Below are 22,896 nucleotides of genomic sequence, written 5' to 3'. Positions count from 1 at the left end.
ATCGTCTACTTTAGCAGATCGGCACTGGTTGTCCATTGTCGTGTTTGAACGTGACGCACTGTGAACCACCAGCATTGATCGAGTTCGTTGGACAACGATCTCATAACAATCTCTCACACAGGATCAGTGACAGATCACTGTAGATAGCTAACAACTAGGGCTATCAGTGTAACCATCGAAAGCAAAAGCTGCGGTACACAGCACACCAACAATCACGTTACAAGTTCAAGTACGTATCACGAACACGTTTGTCGTTTCAGGATACATGATAAATTCTAACCTGTATCGCTTTACATTTACTAAACACACGAATTGCCCAAGTGTTATTTTATCATCTCTCTCTCTCTCTCTCTCTTTCTCTCTGTTTATTTCGAATTAGAAGATGGTACCCAGAACCACGATTACAGCGATAATTCCGACACGCCGCTGCGTGAACGATCTGAGATACGATCTTGCTTCTTTGACATTATTACGCACTTTATCGACCGAAACAAGAGTTTAACTGATTTATACTGACAGAAATATTGCCCTGGGCCGGACGGTCAACCAAAAGTCGACCGCTGTAGTCGTGACACATGTACAATACATTACGCTACACGGATGTGATAGCAGTTGTGTGATTTTTTCTCGATGACTTGCGTTATAACATTGTGTGTATCTACATCTTTGTACTTTTGAAATTGTGTTTGTAAGTCTTTTTAGTTGTCTTCTCCATATAATTCCCTCTCGTTTGTTTTCTCACTTTTACTCTGCCTCGAACGTTTCGGGTGGAAATGTTGGACGTTTTCGCCTAATCACCACTCTTCCTTGAAATGGGTCCGTAGCCCGCCGAGTCAACGCGATGAACAAAACCTCGCGCTCTGAACGAAATAGCCTAAGTATGAGATCGCGTAGTCACTGTGCCGATGGTGATTGCGGAAGAAAACTATCTATCAATTGACGATTTCGTCGCGTACTGATGATGAGACGAATAGCAATCTGAGCATCCACATTACTGACGCGTCGATCAGATCATAAAGTTGGCCGGCAATTTTTGGGCGCTGTTATCGTCGTCGATATCGTTTACCTCTTTGAGGGGAATTTCTTGTCGATGATGACGATGAGGGCGTGTTGTTGTTATTGCTGTTGCTGTTGTCACTGCTGTCGTCGTTCGTTCTGACCGTTGTTGTAGCTGTCGTCGTTCGCTGTACTGCAACACTTTTTTTTTGCTATTAGTGGTCCATCTACCCGCTATCCTCCGTTTCGCGCCACTCGACACTGCTATTGCCGTTGTTGTTAAGATGTTCCCTTCTGCTATGTTCTTTCTTTTGAAGCACCTCACTTGATTTCCTGACCACTTGTTCGTTTCGCTGAATTTGGCTTTGGTGATCGGGTGAGGTTTGAATGCTTACTACGGTTCAGCCGCACATGTTATTATTGTCGTGAGTGTCGAACGCGTTCGATCATTGCTGAACGTCACCAATTGTTACCTAGTTCAGTTGCCCTTCGGTAGCTTGGCGATTTGCAAAGGCAGGGGAAAACAGTAGAAGCATTTATATATTTCGTTGGCTGTCACTGTTACTCCGGGAATGGTACGTGTCTCCCGACAACATTTTAGCTTTCTCTCCGGCCTGCTGGCGCGGCAGCGGTAGCAGCGGGCAGAAGGCGCTTCTGTGGAGAGTGTGCTTTTCGTGAGGGAGGGTCCTGGGACTCATACCGTATGTTGTGTGTTGTGTGGAGCTGGCCTCGCTAAGTTGCTTTCCCACCACGCAGTGAGCGAGTAAAGGCCTCCTCGATCCGTCGATCCACGTCCTTGGGGCTAGCCAGCGCCGCCGCAGCAGCCACCACGATCACCACTAGCACCGCTACAAACCTGCCTGCAGGACTAAGGCTTCTTGCTGACCGGCCGCTCAGGAGGGAATCATCCTGCGCCCCAATTGTGCCAGCAAACCACGGCACTGCGCTTCCGCTGTCGGCCAGGGAGAACCGGCACGACGGATACTATAAACAGCCATATCAAAAAGGAGGCGGATGGACACTCGGCTGGGTGGATGGTGGTAGCGCCAGGAGAGGCAGAAGACAAAAGAAGACAGGAAAAATGCGGTGCATACAGCCTGCTGCCAGCTGTTTACTAAAAAAAGAAAGAGGTGACTGGATGGGAATGTGCCGACCAAACTACTGAAAATGTGCAGGCTCCTCGTGAGCCTAGAGACTTACAAAGGTGGCGAAGGAAAGTCGCAAGCACGGCGCTAGCGAAGAGATCCAAAGTCGTAACAGACAGTTAGAAGGACAAAGCTGGGTAGAGAGGGAGGATATCTGATTTGGATTCTCCTGTTAGATTTTCAACAGCGTCAACTGTCATGTGTAGCAGCATGGTGCTCAGTGGTGAACGAGCGGGCAACACGAAATGTTAGAGTTAGATTAACTGAGTAAAACGGGGACCGAAGACGACGGGAGACGGGACTTTGAAGCTGAGAAGAGCAACACGTACAACGACACATGTTGTCTTGCTAAAAAGGGGCCCCTTTGTTCCGGAACTTCGGGCCTATAAACCAATTCTGCTTGCAGCTGTTGAACGTCTTACACAATAAAACCCTTTTCGGACCTATTCCTACGCAATTAAGGTAGACTATAATCATACCACAACGCTGAGAAAGTGAACCGTGATCAACCTATAGGCAGTCAATCTGGCGGAAGCTAAAAACACGTAAAAAGTACGTAAGGTCTACGAACGAAGAGTGACAGAGGGAGTTGTTGGGAAAAACATTGTTTGGTTCACAAGGCAAAGAAGAAGCGAGATTTTTGCGTAGTTTTTTCTTATTTGACTTCTTGTTTTTTCATCATCCTGCCCATCAACATGGCCTATTGTCATGTAGGCATATCGGCCTATCAACATGACGGGACCCAGGCCACGAAAAAGAATTGTCGTCACTACAGATATTCGAGGCATAAATTATAGGCTGTTTTGGGACATTTCTGTGGCCCTTCTCTAGGCTGAGAAAACACCATATAATCATATACGAGGCGCTATGTTATTCTAGTCGTCACGGAGGAACATTTATGTGTTTTACACAATATATATATATGTGACGCCCTCAATAATTACCGAACAACAGCAACGTTTTCAACTTCATTTCTGTATTTGCTTTATATACTGCGGTGAATCGAGCAACGGCCATATTGTTTTTAAAGCTTCTAATAAGTGCTACTTGATGTAGCCTGACTTATGTAAGACGTCGTTCAATCCGACAAAGATGGTTTGTTTGTGTCTGCGCATCACTTTGTCTAATTGTATAGCACATGTTAGCTAACACTAACAGTGCACCGACAATAGTACCGGTATGTCCTACAACGGCTACTTGGGGTAGTAGACAGGACAAAAAACAGAGTATCGGTGGTTGAAACACATTGACCATAGGTTGAATCAAATCGGATACAGCTCCCCTCTGCTCTCTTAATTGCTTTGTTCATTTTTCGACTCGCTTTATCTATCTGTGACTTCCCCGTTTAAATACATTGTGCTGCCTAATCCTATCGACCTTTTAAAGACGCCGAGAGACAGCTGTTCTTCAATTTTTGCACACGATAGTAACTACGATGCCTACATGTGTGTTATATGAATATTGTTAAGTGAATGCAGAATGACTTGGATCGAGGGCAGGTACATTTTGCAATATGTTCGTTACGTACGACGATACAATGTATTGTATATATATAACAGCCTTAATATACTGGAAGTAATAGCTTAATATGTACATCATTGGATAATAACGGACGTTACAAGAATCGCATTAGGCTTAACAAAAACTTTAACGCCTAATGAGAAATAAATGCGTCTTGATCTGGAAAGAGCGTCCACATCGTAGGTAACTTCACTGAGTTGCACGGAAAAGGGTACTGTTTAAAATATAACATTGAAATAATCTCCGGGGGTGTGAAAGAATTTGAGTTGATAGAACCTTCAGTTCCTTCAGTGTTATCGTTGCACGAATGAAGGCACAATCGGTATCGATGTCATAACATTTTTTACTTTGATTATTTCAGGCCGTTTCTAGGCAGAAAAACAAGTCACGATAATGTAGATCCTGATCTGATCTCAAGACCCGAATTGGCTTTTGTGCCGAAGTGTGACTAGGTACAAATGTAAAAGCTGAAACCTGGAGCCGGACTTAATATAGGCATCGGCGTGCTCTCGCCCGTGCACAGCGAAAATTATTCCCGTTTGGTGACAAGGAAGCTCTTAACTAGAACTGTAACTTTGTCTTGGTTTAAAGAATTCCGGTCTTGGACTAATACTTTCTTCCCGCGCGTCCCCTTCTCGCCTTGAGCAATTATGAAGTCAATTATATCACTGAAGGTTTCAGCGTTTACTTCAACTGGGAGCTCAGCTTTGCACTTGTTGACCAAGTTCATCAAATTTCCTATGAGTGCGACCTTATCGCTTCACTTGGAAGACTTGATTTGAAGTAGACCGAAATTCGTCTTGTTATCTATTAGTATCACGGTCTGTAAACTCTTGATTTTGTAGACTTTGACTCCTACCTATCATAATCGACTGAAGTTATTGTTCACTCAAACATTGACGCCATATCTCCTGAGAGGAAAAAAACAGAGCCAATTCACGATTGACCGAAGTACAATTCAGAGTCTTACTACTTTGGTTTTGTTCACATAATTACATTACCGACATTAAAATTCTCTCGTTTTTTGAATTTTTATCAATAAACAGCAAATTAGAGCTATACCTCACGACATCGCACTCACTGAGGATGATTTTCACCGATAATGGTTTTCATCTGTAAAAATGTTTCTTCAATTCTTAACTATCTATTAGAATGATATCGATTTTTTTAGAGACGATAACGCCTTTTTTAAATGAACAATTGATACAACAATTGGAAATTGTTGTTAACGATTGAAACAAGGAATTGCCACTTTTCATAGTGTCAACATTTATTTCTAACTTTCTAATCAACATCCGGGGAAACGAGATTTGCTAATTTCTAAAAGTGGACCAATACTCGCAATGTTTGCTCTTTTCAGTGGGTCTCAGAATCCAAAAAAAACATTTTTTGGAATTGGCGTAGTCGAATATTTATAAAACGGACCGGTTTTTATGCAGGATGATGAGTCATAATTAATATATTTATATTCAGCTCAACTTAATTTTAATTTTTTATTAATTATATGCTTGTGTCATCATATAAGCTCAATAAAGATCATAACAAGAGGTCCAGAAAAAATAACTGAAACTTCCGTACTACCTGAAGTAACGTTGGTTATGATTCGCTACTTATCCTTACGGATAGCAAATAAAGCACAACTTATTCATACTGAAAAGGACACGACCGTTCCATAAATAACACGGCTAGCTTTGGTAATTAACGTTTGTGGACGAATGCAATTGGGAAACGTTGGCACGGAGGCAGAGACAATGTTTCCTTATCATACCGTAACTGCTCACGTGTCACTGCAGACCAACGACTCAAACAAAGATGAAAACGTGCTAAATCATGGGAAATCATTTCTGTGCACGACTTCAAACGTAAACAAAATTTGAAACTAAGCTATGCGATGGAACGTACGCTGAAATGAGTGTACGTACGTTACACGAAGTGTCAATTCAACATATAGCTGCATTCTTGACTGACACCTAGCCAGGGATTAGATTTGCCAATACCCTTGACAACAAAATGCAGGGGAGTTTCAAGCGTTCAGAAAAAGCGTCTGAACATAATTCAGCTTAAATGACACGCCGCCTGCCGCTTGAGCTCTTTTCGCTGACCTTTAGTTGCGAAAGCTTTTCCCAGGATTTCCCCTACGATTTTCCGAGGGTTTGAGCAGAAACACAAACAGCGCTCAACAGGAAAACAACTACGTGAAGTGAGAACGGTTTGAGGGATGCCATTGATATTTCGTCGCAAGTAGCGCCACTCATACCACAGCAATGTCAGAGAACGTGTTGCAATAATTTCTGAGAGTGATTTGTTTCAATCGTAATCACATTTAGAACCGACGTCGGAAATAGCATCGGCAAACCGGCATGACGATGTGTTCAACATGCAATATGGTGACCATAATTCGAGGTATCTATGGTTATGGGATCGGTTACCCGTGAGAGTGCAAGTCGTCTGATGTTTTAGGGTTATATATAAGGCACAAATACAAGGCTTGGTCTAACAAGTGTCAACCGTAGCAAAGCCGACTTTGCCGACTAAAGGCTCAGTAATTGTAATAATGAATGGATATTGACGAGGGCCTAAAGTAAGAGGACACAATATTAAATTTGTCTAAGGTGAAACGTATTTCTAAAACATTAATGATAAGTTTTGTGTTGTAGGTTCCGAAGGATGCGTGGACAAGATCTCTTTACTATGCTTTAGCCGTAGCTGTTACGGCATGTACTTTAAGAAAAAAGGTCCTGGACGAAAGCCAGACGGTAATTATGCTAAGAGTAAATATTTCTCCGTCGCCTCGAAGACTGTGAGCAATATCTTTCAAGATAGAAAATAAGACTGGACCAGTCCATTTTAAACTATTCGCACGCGTAGCATGATCTCTTTCGTAATAAGCAAACAATGACACATCTAGCTAACCGTTGTTTATGCTAACAGTTATCATAGATTTTTTTGGATGATTATTATTATCATTATTATTTTTGGATTGGACCTTATTTGAATAATTGATGCATGCATTTCTCAAGGATGGAAGTTATTTTAGTTAAAAGAAGGTATTTTATGTCGTCTTCGACCATGGCAGTTCTTCAGACGAAAAAAAAAACACCTAATGCGTATTTTGGTGAAGAGAACAGTAGAGTAGCGTCGCTGTTGAAAAACGATCACGCTTTATCTGAGTAGTTTTGGGAAACCAAATGTGCTTTGCAAGCCAGTTTCAAATATATATATATACAGCAAGGCCATATCAGCAATACTTACAACTGTTCAAAACCTTCCCCCTTGTCGACTGTGTGTTCAATACCGTATGCGTACGCAATAATGAAATTGAATCATAATCTGAGAGTTGCTTTTCATTCTCTACTAAAAGTATAGCCATTTTTATTTCTCTTCATTTTTAGTCTTCATGTGTTTTTGCATGATCATAGCGTACGATTGCTTGAAGCCTACACTTTGGCACGAGCAACAATACTAAGTAAATTGCCAACTTATCTTCATTTAGGTTTTTGCTTCATGGCCAACGCATATCGATTTAGGAGGCATAGGTAGATTGAGGACATCAATGTTATGACTATCTATTTAACTGCCGTTTCAGTTTACGTTTGTTTCTCCCTTCATTTTCTTTCAAAGCTCTTCTTTGAGTTAATTTGTTATTTTGTATATTTCTCAGATATATATCAGAGACCCATGTCCTGTACAGCTAATTTTGTAAATTTGTATAAGTTTCACAAGATTGTCTTAAAAAAAATCGTCTTCCTAATCCTTCTCTAGGCTCTATTCATCTCTGTTTTTTTTCCTGTTCTTTAATACCTTTTTGTAATTTATATTAATATACAATAGATAATATTGTTCATTATATTATTTCTTATTCGCTGTCTCTTGTTAGCTCTGTATCGGAACTTGGCCAAGCTAGGAACGTTTCTACTATCTGGATTACTCTGTCATTCTCAAAGTAATCCATTATATTTCATAACCCTTCGAACTCTTGTTCTAGGAATCTAGGAAGGAAGGTCTGGAAAGAATTAGACACTACTTAAATACTATGTTCAAGGCCGGCCGCCCACTTACTCCACGTTCTTTAACGAAGCTTCATCTCACAGCCTTTGCTTAGCAAAAAGAACATGGTGCTTTATTCTCAGAGCCGCGCCGAACGCATTTGACGGACTTCATAACCTATTCTACAAGTATCAGATCATTTAGGCTACTATATATTCTTACTAGATTACTACCTAGATTACTATATATCTTATGTCCCCTATAAGAAGAAGGAACTGGCGTGCGATGGCGTATCCCACATCTCCATTCGACCTTAACACGTAGCTAATATAAAATAAAAAAGCTTGAAAGAACCGTCGAGCTTGAAAGAGTCATGACCGTGTTGGCTAGGATGGCGGCATTTTTAAATTGCAAGATAGGACGCATCTTACCAAAATTTGAAAGTGTCATGTTTAGTTGATAGCTGACCTTTCAATGTTGCGAAGCAATAGGGAACGCAGGAAAAACTCAGACAGTTTATTCAAAGATCAGATCTCTATGTGCCGTTTTTTGTCATCCAAAACATTCTTTATTCGGCGTATAACAAACTAGCTTTTCGAAAACTTCAAAGCAGATTTATTACTTTCTCATTTAGTAAAGTAACATGCTCAATTTTAATTAAACTTCATTCTAAAAATTCGAAAGATAGGTAAAGTTACGTAAATTAATTATATTTCACTTTAATATATGCTAAAGGTGTTAGTTTGCCAAATGTAAAAGACACAATTGGCCCTTATGGTACTTAGACGAAAAGTAAGTTGACTTCTTTAAAGAGTTACATAAGGTTTTTCTAGGCGAAACAACGTAAAAGATAAGCGTCAAATTTAGCTTTTATTTAGAGTCGACCGGTGGTTCAGGTCAAAGTATGATCGGACACAAGTTTAAAAAGGGCTTGTAGCCCCTTGGAGATATGAACTAGGTTAGAGCAAGTGATGACGAGTGACTGCATTCAGCTAACTATCGTCTATCAATAGTAGATAGTGTGCAAATATGAAAACGACGAAGACATTCATCTATGAAACTGTCACGAGGGCTACTATACCTCAAGCAAGCTCAACCTCTAATCACGGTAGCCTCTACATAGGCAGAGGCAAAACTTTCTGAAACACAAAACCAAACTGATTAGAGGTCTACGCGAGCTCCTTATGGACTGTCCATAACGTAAAGTCGCTGTCAGCGATGTTTGATTTCTCTGCTCATCCATCTTCAATGTCAGCCTAACCCGATCGTTTTGCAACATAGTAACGACGGAACGTAGCTACTGCGATATTCACAATGTTGTGCATTAGCGTTTAGTATGGGCGGTCACGACAGACCCTGCTTGCCCACGTATTGGTACGTAGTCAAAACGTTGCAGCACACATTATACCATTTTAAAAAGGAACAAAGTTCTTAACCGCAGCTGTGCCCTGATAGTGTCAGCACATCGCATCGTAGTGTATAATGCGGCTATTATGAGCAGTAAAATTATCGCTATTCCGTTGCCGCCTCACTCGTTTTTGTCAGGCTGATCAGACCAAAAATCATTTGCAATATTGTCTATGCGTTATGCAAACGGTGGCATACGATAACATGTTTTCTACCTTATATCATACGGCGTCCATACCAGCTCGTCGTCTGTGTCTCCTTATTTGTTCTATTACGAACAAACGTCCATCACTATGGTCGTATTGGGCTAGACCCAGCTCAATTAGCATATGAGTCTGATCTAATGCAAATCATTTGGCGCTGTGTCCTTTGCTAACGATATTCGCAAGATTTTATGAAACTTAAGTTATAATAACCTCTTTTACGCTACCGACAACCCGTTCGTTTGTCCTGCCAGAATTGGGTCACTTTCAAAGGCAGTGATCAGTCGAAGGGAAAACGACATATTTAACTGTATTGAGCTAACGCCACGGTTCTGCTTGAAGATGCACAATTCCTTGTTACATCATAGTTATATCTAGGAAACGTCGTTCGAATTTCATTCTCAATTGGCGACTACAAAAAATATTGCAGTTATATAGCCGAGACTGAAAGAACTGCCGTATTTAATCGTGTAGTGTCAGTGACAATGATATAAAAAAAATTCATTTTGTATATCTATGCTACGGTGTGTGCTCAGTATCTGTCATTGACATCGCCGTCTGGTGGGCGATTGCAATTAGTATTGTTGGTTACCTACAGATCTGGCGCTTAATACGAGTAGCCTTTCATGCTAACGTTTAGGGCAGGTCAAGCGATGCCATTTATATTGAGCAACAAAAGTATATCCGCTATAGATTAATTGAAAAAGGATGAGGTAATGGAGCAGCATACACAGGCAGCATAAATTTTTAAAAACCTTGTCCTATATATATTAGAGGTAAAACACTGCGTTTCGTTAGATGTTCATGTGTGTAGCTGAGTGCAGTGTTTTCCTGTGACATTGTGCCTTTTTCATACCCTCTGTTGCAGTAGTGGTCATTTATTGGCGAAGGATTACTTTTGATAAACAGGCGACGCTGTCTCCTTCTCAACTTGGCCACCGCCGAGCTCATCGAGCGACCACTAAAACTTCGTGGCAGAAGCAGATGCTAACAAGATGAGTGCTGTCTGCTTGAAAAAGGGATGTCCTATTTTCCTTCGTCGACCAACTACGGGGCCAGGAGTACGTTCCGTGCTTGCTACTCTACTGTGTCCAACTGAGTTTTTTCGATTTTTGCCCGCGGCCTACTTTCCGGCATCATCCGAGAGTCGAACTTAGTTCAGTGGAGCGTTTCTTTACTTTTGCTTCTTCACCAGTACAATTCGTCCGTAAACATAGAACATATCCACTTCATATCAACGGTCAATGGATCGGAAGCACTATACACACATGACCCACATTTACTTGCTCTGCAATGATGCACTGGAACATTGACGGATACGGTCACTATTCAGTGCGAAAAATTCGACGATTGATACGCGTTTCGTTCGTAACGATCATACTGACGAAAAAATTTAATTGGACAATTCTGTAGAACAATTCATTGAGCAATAAAAAGCTATCATATCGACGTTAATATAAGGCCCATCAGATAATTTTTATGAACAATCCTACAGCGCCTATCGGCAACGCCTACGTGCGGCGTTAAACAATGGCTAGGCTATGTGCTTCAGAATCATAGTGATACACACAAATGGTGCTTGTTATTGGTCCGGCCGATACTAGGTGAATGAATATAATAATAAAATCCATCATATTTGTGCGATTGGCCATCAATAGACGACATATAAATAACCGCTATAATGCTACGCATAGAGAAAGAGTAGTAGCGATGAAGGCGACTGAAGGGACATTTTTGCAGGCATCGTCTTCGCAGTTCAGGAAGCGTCCACACTGCATCCTTGGTCGACTGAATGCTGTAGTAGTATCAAGTTGATCGGTGTGTCCTAACCTCTATTGTCCTATAACTATACGTTGTTAGTTTATTCTATTTGGCCAACGACCTCAGCAAAGCAAAACTCAGACTGGGTCCCGCTGGTCGCCCTCACCGAGACAACCTGGAAAGACCCTTCAACTTGAATTAACTCAAATATAGCCGTTTTGGTCACTACAAATCTTGCTTATCAGCAAAGAAAATCACGTCCCGTGGTATCATGCCCGTCCCCTAGCGATCTTTTCGATAATAAAACAGTACCATTGGCGCAACGTCCCTGAGATAACCATCAGCACTACACGACTATACACACATATTAGCCAAAATCTAGCACAATTGCTGAGCAGAAATGTTTGTACTGTCAATGTTTTACACTAAGTTATAACGTTTATTCAATATATGCCCGGTGAAAATCACAGTCATCTACAAAACAGCTCAATACCGCTAACCAATTCATTCAGTAACGACCAGAAACTACACAAGGTACTAGAGGGCTAGCTACGTCTGCTACTAGATGCGTCAGCATTTTGACCTAGTGGAAACAGTAACCTGCCGCTGGGACAGAAGCTAACATACCGCTCTTGTTTTCCTGATCTACCGTCCTGATCATCAGCATTATGATTATTATTATCAACGACGGAACGGGCTTGCCATCGTTGCAACGTCGTCAGTGTGAGCATTGGACATTGCCAGCCGAGCAGCGTAAGCCGTAAGCACTCAACGATAGAGATGTTTACTTCGCTACGGCGCTAGTGATGCTGAATAATATAACATACTCTTATTGTTTTCATCGTCGTTACCTAGAAGACTAAAGCGAACGCTATACATCATGGGAAAGCTTGCAATTTTTTATTTACAAACGGATCGTTAAAATCGTCTGCTAGTTACCTATCGAGCTGACTGCTGCTAGTACAGTCGAATTGTATTTAGTTATGCACTGCTAAAGGTAAGACTATGCATGATTATGCCAAAATAAAATACGTTAAATTTTACCTTATATAATCCATACTAATCATAGGGGACAATATGCCTTTGCCGTACTTGATATCATCACCATCAGTAAGATAACCATCATCGCTCAGATGGCTGTACGAGGTAGGTGTATGTTAGGAAATAAAAAATTTCTCGTTGTTTGCAGTTCAATCTGCGACTGTTGCTATGAACGACGTAGAGGCTAACGTGTTTCTGACAACCATCAACCGCCACCATTAGAAGGTTAATTAGTTTTCGCCTTACCTCAGCCTCATACGACCCCACCATAGGCGTAGGATTACTCTTAAAATCTGGCTGTAGATAAATTATCATGTCAAATCGAAATCGCAACGACGAAATTCAACTGTTGCGTGTCGCTAAAGGCCGAGATGTTTGGAATTCATTTTGAGTAACACAAAATGGCGGCCACAAATGACTCATAGAGACCTCGTTTGTGCAAGGGTTTCAGCTTCGTTCTGTGACGGACGCGGAGCGTTAGTCAAGCGACGATCGCAATGGTGGACATTACGCATCGCATTAGCGAAATTCTGAACGAAACGTCGTTTCTGCTTAGATGTATCAATCAGTCGTCCTTCTTTCCACAATGCTTGAGTCTACGTCGAGTGTTCACTCTATCGGATGGGTTTGTAGCTAGGCTGAAATTGTAGCTTGGCTTATTGGCACATAAGCTTTCGTTGTGCAACGACTGGAAGAGGTCCAGTATTATTTTTTCGTATTTTATTCAACGATTCGATGATCATATTTAGCATCATTGATTTTGACCATCTTCGACTTTTCCCAGTGTCAGTTTGCCGTTGTTCTCGTGCGCTTAACAAAAGTTTCCAAGAGTAGAATGACCTTTCTTAACTTGATATTGTTGGGAAACTTAATATTGTTAAATAACTTGCACAAGCTTCAGAAAAGCTACGTCATGTACTCATTTGCCTGTCTAAATATTCCCACGTAGTAATATTTGGTATTTCAGTATTGAAATCCTGAACCACCATGATTGAATTTCTGTTTTAGATCAAATGACTACGGTTAAAAAATTAATGGTATTCAGTATAGTAGCATTACATTGAACTATTTGATATAAATTTTGATAAACAGACTTTTTCCTTTGCACAGTCCGGCCTGATGAAAATTTTCGAAAAGCGAGGCCTTATTTTTATGAGCCTCAGAAGTGTTCATTTGGGTGTTATACGTTCCCTAAACGACATTTCTTTGAGGACCCTTATTTGGGACTTACCCAAATACTAAAAGTATCTCAGGTTTGCTAACTACTAGGGAAAACTGTGATTGTAAAAGTAAAACGCACTTTCTAAATCTCTTATGTAATCGTAAGGTAAAGATTACAAAAACTTCAGCCGGCTATCTATACGTACCACTTGTAGACTTTTTAACCGATTTATTCGTAGAGATCGAAACCTAACATATGCCGCTGTTCATACGAGATCACAAATACGAGCAAGGAAATTGAATAGCCGTGCGGGCTGAGCGAGTAACGGTGAATAGCCTAAAATATGTAGGTATTCCTCATTATAAATGCCCACATGTAGAACAGCTTTTTACCTAACACGAGCTTTATACTACGGAAACATCGAAAAGGTATAATCAAGCAGCTTAAAACGGAAGCCGCTACCAGTAAGTTTGTTTATTTTTTACTGAATTTCCAATATTAGCCGAAACTGCTATTATTTCCCGACTTAAAATCTGATTGGTTGATAGCGTCGTTGATATTACTATCATTCCCATTAATTGGCCACTGAGAAATAGACATATTCCACTTCAGCAAATCAATAGAAGGATATTGGCGTCTTGTTTAGTTGAGAGTCATCTATCCACCTTTTTCAGGAAGCGTGGCTTTTTCGGTGCGAATTTCCGGGCTGGAACTGACCTGTGTTTTAAAGGGTTCACAGCAGGAAATGCAAGGACCGTAGCTTTATGTCGACGCATACGATAAAAAACTGGAGGCTTTGGTTATGCATATTATTATTTGGCTATTGCATCTATGCAGTAGAGCATACCAATGTCATTTTGATTCCTCGCACCATAACTCCTATCTTCTTCTTTCGAAAAAAGTTGTCCTATTTACTGAGGATACGGTTATCCTGTTCTAGATCTCTATGGACGACGCTTTGAAACACATTGAGTAGATAAACTAAACTAAACTAAACTAAAGAGTCACAACAGGGTTTCCATCACACACACAAATGAAGTCAGCTTGGAATCTGCTCGGTCTTGAAAAAATAAAGTAACATACCTTCTAGTAGTGTTAGCATCAGATTTTTACACTGACTACGACCCTCGGTGTCCCCTTTGGGAACATGATAAAAGTTAAGCTTGCTAATAAAATCATTGGAACGTGTTGGGACGCTTCACTGTTCTTTACACCGACTGCTTGCCCTTTGTATACCTGCTTCAAATACTGCTTTGCATGCTTACCTTTTATCTATGGGTCCCCTCCAAAATGGTAGCATTTTTATGTGAGTAGCAACGGCACATGCAATGCTCCTAGGGGGGGATCAAGTACATTTTCAATTAATGCAATATTATGGTAAGATCTGGCTGCGATCGACCCCTGCTAAATCACCCCGCTTCAGGACCAGGACTCTCCATTAAATGACCTTGAATTTTTAGCTATAGATGAGGGATTAAATGCTTGGAAGCAACTGACATTTTTAGATCAACGATTTTATTAAAAAACAAAAAAATGCGCTTAGAAAATAGACATCTAAGAGGTCTTACAGTCACAAAGGAATATCAGCTAGGCTTAATATTGAGCGCATAATACATATTAAATATGCAACACTCTGAGACTACAGAACGCTCCCGTAGCCTCACCAAAAGTTCGCCGTTGGCGCCAATGCGAGGTGGTAGCCGTCCCAATCGACGACTTCTTACAAAGTTCTGTTGATATGAGAAAATAATTATTAGGGAATATAAATTGCGGCATATTTAGTATGCATTGGGTGAACTGCAAGGCATTTAGGCGGCTCTTAGCCGGCCTTATTCCTCTAAAAATAGATGTTGTAATATATAACAGTTCCCGGGTTTGTTACGATTGATTTTTATAAAATGAGTGTCCTTTATGATTGTGACATGGACGCTGAAGGTGTAGTATGCATAAAAGTATGCGAGTAGATTTTTGAACATTGCAAAAAGTGCACCAACTTGGTACAGAGGGCGCGGCATTTCCTGGGGCTACAGATGGCTTGTGAACTAACCTGGAACAGCAACACATTTAGTAATACATAAGCGCTGCAGCTAAACAAACTTTGAAGAACTCGGGTAGGAGTAGCCTCGTCGTTGACCGGTTGTTTCTTATACAACCCGTTATTTAGATTTATTTTAAAAGTTCTTAAGCCCTTCCTGAACCATAAACAATGTCCAAACCATGCCGTACAATTCGGAAAAAATCTATGGACAAAGAAGGTTCAAGGTTACTAAAATGGTTCTGGATATTTAATAATATAAAAATATAACATTAAAAGCCTTAATAATATACCCCATTAAATAGGTGCATTGAGGATATGTACTTACGATGCTTATAAACGTATGCTTTTAATGTATGTACTTCAAGATATTATGGCAAAATATCGGCTAAATATGTCCAAACAAAAACCAAGCAAGCCAAAAAAATATGGATCAGCAAAAAATAAAAGGGAACACTTTTTGAGTAGAATTAAACAAAAGCAGATGAATAGGATAGCCCGTTTTCCATAGAGTAAATCATGTATATGTATATACACGTTAACATTTTATGATTTCAGACTGAGCAATTTCTCTTCCATATGCGAATCATCACGACTATTAAAATTTCCACTGAAGCCAGCGCTCACACTCCTTTCCAGTTTCTATGAATAGAAAAGGGGAATCAGGATCGGATGTGAAGGTGAGAAATCAGTCGATGAAGCTGTCAATTTCCCCTTCACTTTCATGTTACGTCGAGGCCGCCGGGGTCCTACCAGCCAAGTTAAGGCTGTTCAGATGCCACTGACATCGGGAGGAACTCTGAAGATGCTGTCAATGAAAATGATCTCTGTTGAAAGTGAGAGGCAACTGCAAAGCCGTATGTAAGTTCTTCGCGGTGAGTTGGTCGCCGAAAGAAAATAACTTCATAGGAGGCGATTCTGATAAATATCTATGCGTGTGCATATGTGCCTATTTCTGCGGACGGGTAACTTTGAGTAGCCACGTTCACAAGGTACTTAGTCGATACTCCAGTGCTTTAAGCTTGAAGCCTGCTGTTCTCGGGAAAACATTGGATAATATTTTCAGCACTGACTAATAATAAGTAAGCTGTATGTACACAACGATTCTTATATTAATTTATTATTTTCAGTTATATGGCTGCGGCGCATGCTTCCTAACTGGTTAGAGGCACATCCCTAGATTCAACTAAGCGATATAATCTCCTTATCATACGCGTATGTTAGATAAATATTTCTGGTCGAATAACAGCGAATAATGTATGGACTGGACGTAGGGCCTGTACTGTCGGGAGACGTTTACTGGCCTGTGTCGACGGCCTGGTCGGGGCGTTTGTTATGTTTCCAAACTTAGTGTCATCACCAATTAACGTTTTCTCAGAGGACCCAGTTCGAAATTGTAAGCTGCGGGTAGCCAAGAACAAATAGAAGGGGGCCAACATACTGAAATAGCACACGACAGCGGTATAGAAGCCTTACATATACGAAAGCTTTATTTAAAAGACTCCCTTGGTCTGTCCACTACCGTACGCGATACGCATTCGACGTGCGGGCGCCAAATAAAACGTAGGACGTGCAGTTCCGTGCAGGGTCTAACGTTACCACGGGCAAAGAAGCTAGAACTTACAATAGTAGTAACCTAAAACTACACAGTCTGAATCATTCTTAAGCCACTTTACCCTTTTTCTTATGCAATTACATTATTCCAATGTGATTACGTATACCGTTTCGTGCATAATTATTATTAAATGTTTTTTGGCCATCGGCCACGATGTGTTTTCTACGCTCTTGAATGCGGATAAGTTTTATGTAGAGCTATAGGAGGTGAAATTGAACGTGTTTCTAAATTATCAAGCGATTCATCCGCGAGGATAATCTAGGTGAGCTCTATACTTAAGTGATTTCGTATTGTCCTTGAAATTAAAATATAAATATCAGGATAACAAACTTCGAAGCAGTATACTTTCGACTATATAAAACACTGCGCATCCATTAAAGGTTTAGAGCTTGGATCCCGCTGTTACCAGTTACCCGCTGATTGAAGCAGCTCGCGCAAACCCTAATCAAGGGTTTGCATCTTTAGCAGGCACACGCCTTCGTTTCATACATTAGAAGACAGCCTATTAGAGTGGACAGTATATTTTCCTAAAGTGTACTAAGTAGAGGTTTAGGTAGTCGGTAAAGCTGCCCACTTGGTCTGAATCCTGGTCTCAAGTCCAACTCTTAATTAGGTTTGGGTTGTAGGGCCGGAATATTCGCTAGTAGTCGACGAGGGTGACTCGGCTGTGATTGCTAATGAGGCTGGCGGACGCTAAATGCCTCTGTTCCGGACTGGACAAGTTGCGGCCTTTAGTCGAACTGTTGAGTAGTCGATCAACGCCTTCTGTAGCTGTATTTTCGAACAGCGAAGGAACCTAAAGCTAAACAGTACACGTCCCGCTAGTTTGATCGACTAACATCCTCCCACGAAGGACTGAGCTATTTTTGATATACGGCGCTCAGGCTGATTAGCCGTATAGAACTTAAAATGTTTAGTCTATTACTTAATGAATTAGGTATAGATCTACGATAATTTCGCGATCATTCACGGTAGCCCTTATGACTATTCGTAGATCAGCGCAAACGTATTTATAGCAAACATATTACTAAAAGACTTATGTTGGTGATACAGATGAGAGTTGTAATTGTGTAAGCGAGGTAACGGATCATCCAAACAGATGCGGATTCAATGGTCGGGAAATCAGACACGACTTTTCGTATTGACCTTAGATAAACTATTGATCACTTTCGCGTTACGAGCTTAAGCGCAGTCTGCGCCCTAGTGGGAATAATGGGAACCAGCACGAGAGATCTCTTGTGGCGACAAACCATCTTTATTGCATGGAATGATATTGACTAAATTTGGCCCTACTAGACGATTCCAGCATGCTAACCGGTATAAACGATATATCCATCACCAGCCAGTAGCTAGGATTCGCTAGTAAACTAATTTATTGTTTAGCACGCTTAGCTCTTACCGAACATTTAAACAGGTCATTAAATAATAAAAACTAGATTTTCTAAGCATAATCTTAGTGGCAAATTAAATCATATGTCTGATTGCCAAGAATCATCAAAATAGTCGTCGAATTTGCGACTTAATTGCCAGATTAGCGTACCTCACCGAATCTTTACTATAAATTTAATTTGTTTAGGTTACTTAGAGCAGCACTAATAACCAGTTCAATAAAAAACTTGTTCACAAATAACGTCCTCTAGCTAATAGCTTTCATAGGTCTGAGATTTGTTTGCTTTTATATTTGTTTCCTGTTGATCTTCCTACAATTAATTGTAAGCTAACGGACTATAAGTAAGTTTAGTATATTGTATGCACCAATATATTGCAACATTTTTACTTCACTGTTTGTGAAGATCGTTTTAGGGTGACTATATAAGTACATAAATGCAATGGGTTTTTTGTGAGTGATATGTAATATAATATTGTCGAGCTCATAAATCGTTCCGGAGGCGTATAGCAGGTATATATCTATATGAATATCAGGAATCATTTATCAAATATTGTATTTCATTTTCCTGGTTTCAACAAACGAAGGTACCTTCGTGTAATTAATTTGCCCCGATAGAGGGCGACCACGCGATTATTAGCGGTACGCTGTTGATATTCGCCTGTATGTACGTGTAACATGTCATTTACTAAAGCGTTTTTGAATTATCGCGACATCAGAGGCAAACTTGTGGCGCCATCCATTGGATGTAACGAGCAGCCTTGCAAATTGGTTAGTTCCTTGATAATCCGCTGGAGGCGCCACCGTGTAAGTGTTCGCAGGCAGGAGCTGCAGCAGTCGTGTAAACGTTCCCCTAGGCATACAAATGCCCACACACACGCCAAGATATTCATACATATATAATCCTTGCACTAACTGTTGCTAAAAAATGTATGTGTATGGAGTAATATGAAATTGAAGACGCGAAGCAAGTTGTGACTACCCGAGTTTCGCAGACATACACACATTGTTTTTCTATTACCACATATTTACTAAATAGAAATGTTCCTTTCATAAGGCTTTACTAACGCGTTTATTCAAGAAGAAGAAGAAGAAGAAGAAGAAAGAAACGTGATGCGATCCAGGTTTGAAGCCGGACGTAGATACACGCTTCGTTGCGAGCTATTGTCTGAGGCAATATTTAATGTCAGTATCGAATATAAAATTTGAAACATTTATTCATTTACTGTAACGAAGTATATGAAAAATTATCAAACACATAGAAAATTACATGGAAAAAAAATAAGTTTGCTGGCTCAACATGATTTTTTTTTTATCTAATACCATACTTGGTTGTCTTGTCGTCAAGGGATCTGAGCTTTTAGTAGTATTTTGAACATTTTTACAATTAATTGAATGATGAATAGAATCTTGAAGCAATCTTCCGAGACGTAACCTACCCTTTATTCAGATAATGAAGCCCTTTGAAACTGTGGATTACACATATATATTATTTAATAATGATATAACTCTCACTTGAATGTTTGTATTCAGAAATAACCGTTCGAAAAAAGCACTTAGACCCTTCGACCGAAAAAGGTCGTTCGTACAGAGAAAATCAAAAATTTGTTTCTACAGCGGACTTGTATTACTTTTTACATACCTTAATAAAGGTAAATTGAATTAATACGTGGAAAATTGATAGCAGGGTTCGTCGATAGATTTATGAGTATCGGTAAGTTATACTTGAGAAATTACTGAAATTTTTCTAAAAAATCGTAAGTAATAATTTGATCTATTCGCAAGTCAGTCCGCCAAAAAGCACTGAAAAGAAGAAGAATATTGGGATGATATAATGAGATGGATCAAAATCTGAGAAGCTAGTCTTTGAATTGAGGTCACAAAATGTTTGTCGGTCAGATAAGCACATACCAGCGAGACAAGGCGCGCCCTGAAATAGTTCCCTATAAGGACTTAAAGGATTGTAAAGAAATCTAAGACTTCGGTTCTTAAGAACAGTCATATAGGGTTTTCGGTCGACTACCCTGTTTGTCAGCTATAAATAGCGTTTCGAGATTCAACTGCGTCTGTTGAACACCCAAGTGGGCAAACTGCCAGATCGGTCCTGCATGGAGTCACCCTTAGGTCTATTTGGGTGAAATAAGGAAGATTTGCTCATGTCAATTATCATATCCTGATAGACAATCTAGTAGTAGGATATCTGGAAATGATACACACTGATATGCCTTAGATACTGCTGTAAACACTTGAGATTTTTAAATTACTTAAGCACATCTAGCAGTAGGTTAATAGTTTTCCTTATAAAATAGAAATGTAACTCGCTAATAGATAAACGATTTCCAAATCCATACAAATGACCTATGCGTGCACAAAAGCATATTATGATGATATTTTGCTGATTTCTTTTCATTGACAGCTCAGCCTGTAAGCAATGGTAATTATAATACAAATGTATATATAATATGGTTTTCATTCATTCGGATTCTATGCTTATACTTTGAATGGCACTTTGTTTGTACTTAGTAGTGCACATAGAGAAAATACCTTGACATTAGTTCCCTCGTAGATTGCACAGACGGCGATCGATATTGCCCTTGAAAGACAAACTGGCGTATCTACATTGCAAGTACCCCAGAAAACAACTAGTCGCTCATAACTGAACGCATGCCGTTATCTTTTTGAAGTCCAAGTTGAGGATTCTCGGTGCAAGTAGCTTGAGCTGCTTGTTACAGCTACGATAGAGCAATAAATAAGTTGCACCTTATAATTAGTCTTATCACTGTTGCTTAGTATGGCAACTGCCAAGCAATTTTTTTGTTTGTCCAACCCTAATGCCAACTTGTGTAATCCGTCCTATTTTTTCTCTTTATATAAATATATGTCTATGTATATATATTCCGCAAAGGTTCCGAATATGGAAAGTAAACACAAGCAGACGCCCTTGCAGACGACATGCCTGATTCGATTACATAATGTACTCGTATGCAGGCGATGCGCGAGAAGCTTGCGGTAACGGATTGTGTTTAACATACCTCCAACGGCTTGTCCCAACATCAGAAGGAATAAACCAAGAAATGTCGAAAAGAACACTTGAGAATGCTTTTTATGAAAAAATATTCTGAATGTCGAAAAATTGGCTCAGATAGCGTGGCTTTTATCATCAGATGTGTTTTTATAAGAATTTCTCGGTTGAAAGCTTTAGACCGAAAGTTATAATTATAAGTATAAAGTTAAATGATATAGGGAACAGCAATGAAACCCGGTATTGGCAATCACAATAGTTTACGGGCTTTCGTTTTAAGCTGCTTAATACATAAGTGGGAGAAAACATTGACAATGCTCATTTGTAGTGTAATAATGTATAGTCTGATATGATAATATTAACGAAAGCAAAAGAGACGATCTCCAGCCAAGTACAAGGCAGCTGTACAAAAAAAGGCAGCTGTACAAAAAAAAAGGCAGCTGTACAAAAAAAAAGGCACGTATGATAGTAATTCAGCTGTACGAGATCTGCTCAGCTAAACAATCGTAAGTGTTCTTCTGTTCGAACTGTAGTGCTATAAGGAAAATCCCAAGAAACAGCTGTTGTAATCACACTGTATTACCATGTGCCTCACGTCTATAATAAGGACAGCTAAGTTTAATCCTTGTGACAAATACCTTGGCTCGAAAGGATAGGCTGCAAAAAGCCTTAATGTTTTGTAGGCCTAGATAGTAGCGTGTACGGTACGTTGAACCGAGTTATTTTTAGATAAGCTCAAGCGTTATACATTAATAACAATTATTAATACTCTGTCGCATAATGTAGGCTTTTGAAAATGAAATGCGATCATCGTTTTTGGCAGCTACGCTCGTAGACTTAGCAATCTATGCAACAGTGGCACAGACGCATGAGATCTAGATGAACTTAGGAGCTCTGCGGGCGTGTCTGCAGCACGTAAGCACCACAGCCAAGAAAGGGTATCTCTCGTCGCCCGCTGATTGCTGCATACGTATAAGTTAGAACCTACGAACGCAATAGCGAACCATGTCATACCTCATCCCAACTAATGGTAGTGCCTCACTTAGCGGTCAGAGGCTCGCTCCAGCAAATATACCTTTCCCTAGTTCAGTGCCGATCCAAGTCGAAAGTTCTGTGGTGCACCTTCAGATCGACAAAACGCAATGACAATAATGAAAGCGACAATCTTGATCCGCGTTAGGTCGGCAAGAACCACGAATCAAGGAACGAATTTAAGCAACTGCTGTCTCCGAACTAATAGCACCGGATTAAGTTATTTTCATCATCGTGATCGCATTCGCATCACTATAATTGAAGAAACAAGAGAGGCAAATGTGGGCGGAGGGTATCGAGACAAACCGGCATACAGTATAGTAGACCGGTCATACCCGCTAGTCATAATACTGTTGAGTTTTCAGATAAAGCCCGACTCGTTTCGTGGGAAGTGTAACAATGAGGAGAAAACCTTCTTGAATATATGCGTGCAAGAAACAGCGTGCTTTCATATGGGCGAATCTTGTCAGTGCGTAGATTTATGCACACTTTGAATTCGTGGTTGAAATGTACTGAAATCCGTACGAAGTGCCAATACTGACTGCACGTCATTTCCGACCGATTTACCTTGTATGCGACGGA

At 40.2% G+C, this 22,896-nt stretch overlaps 1 protein-coding gene and 3 long non-coding RNA genes across 6 annotated transcripts in view; 3 read left to right on the top strand and 1 right to left on the bottom strand.

The window, feature by feature from the left end:
- Positions 1 to 7,102, top strand: part of LOC147758638 (uncharacterized) — a 32,859-nt gene extending 25,757 nt beyond the window's left edge. Inside the window, exon 3 of the long non-coding RNA XR_015318507.1 lies at positions 6,320 to 7,102. This is a non-coding gene — a long non-coding RNA (uncharacterized LOC147758638). The remainder of the gene's footprint in view (positions 1 to 6,319) is intronic.
- Positions 1 to 22,896, bottom strand: part of LOC111242932 (GTPase-activating Rap/Ran-GAP domain-like protein 3) — a 389,128-nt gene that overhangs the window by 81,391 nt on the left and 284,841 nt on the right. The window contains exon 1 of one of the 3 annotated variants that reach the window (XM_086976699.1): positions 10,116 to 11,600. The exons of the other annotated variants lie outside the window; for them this stretch is intronic. Coding sequence (XP_086832825.1) covers positions 10,116 to 10,210 — 95 coding nt within the window. The 5' untranslated portion in view covers positions 10,211 to 11,600. Of the gene's footprint in view, positions 1 to 10,115; positions 11,601 to 22,896 lie in introns of those variants that run through there. 3 annotated transcript variants of the gene reach the window in all.
- LOC147758639 (uncharacterized) lies at positions 90 to 5,322 on the top strand. The gene is made up of 2 exons (XR_015318505.1): positions 90 to 229; positions 4,024 to 5,322. It is a non-coding gene; the product is annotated as an uncharacterized LOC147758639 (long non-coding RNA).
- On the top strand, positions 11,919 to 21,920 carry LOC147758637 (uncharacterized). The gene is made up of 3 exons (XR_015318506.1): positions 11,919 to 12,017; positions 15,817 to 16,119; positions 16,389 to 21,920. It is a non-coding gene; the product is annotated as an uncharacterized LOC147758637 (long non-coding RNA).

This window comes from Varroa destructor, unplaced genomic scaffold, assembly GCF_002443255.2.
Source record: "Varroa destructor unplaced genomic scaffold, Vdes_3.0 BEIS01000001.1, whole genome shotgun sequence".
In the NCBI taxonomy this organism is placed as follows: domain Eukaryota; kingdom Metazoa; phylum Arthropoda; class Arachnida; order Mesostigmata; family Varroidae; genus Varroa; species Varroa destructor.
Note: the sequence above shows the minus strand (reverse complement) of the source record. Positions and strands in the feature narration are given on the sequence as shown.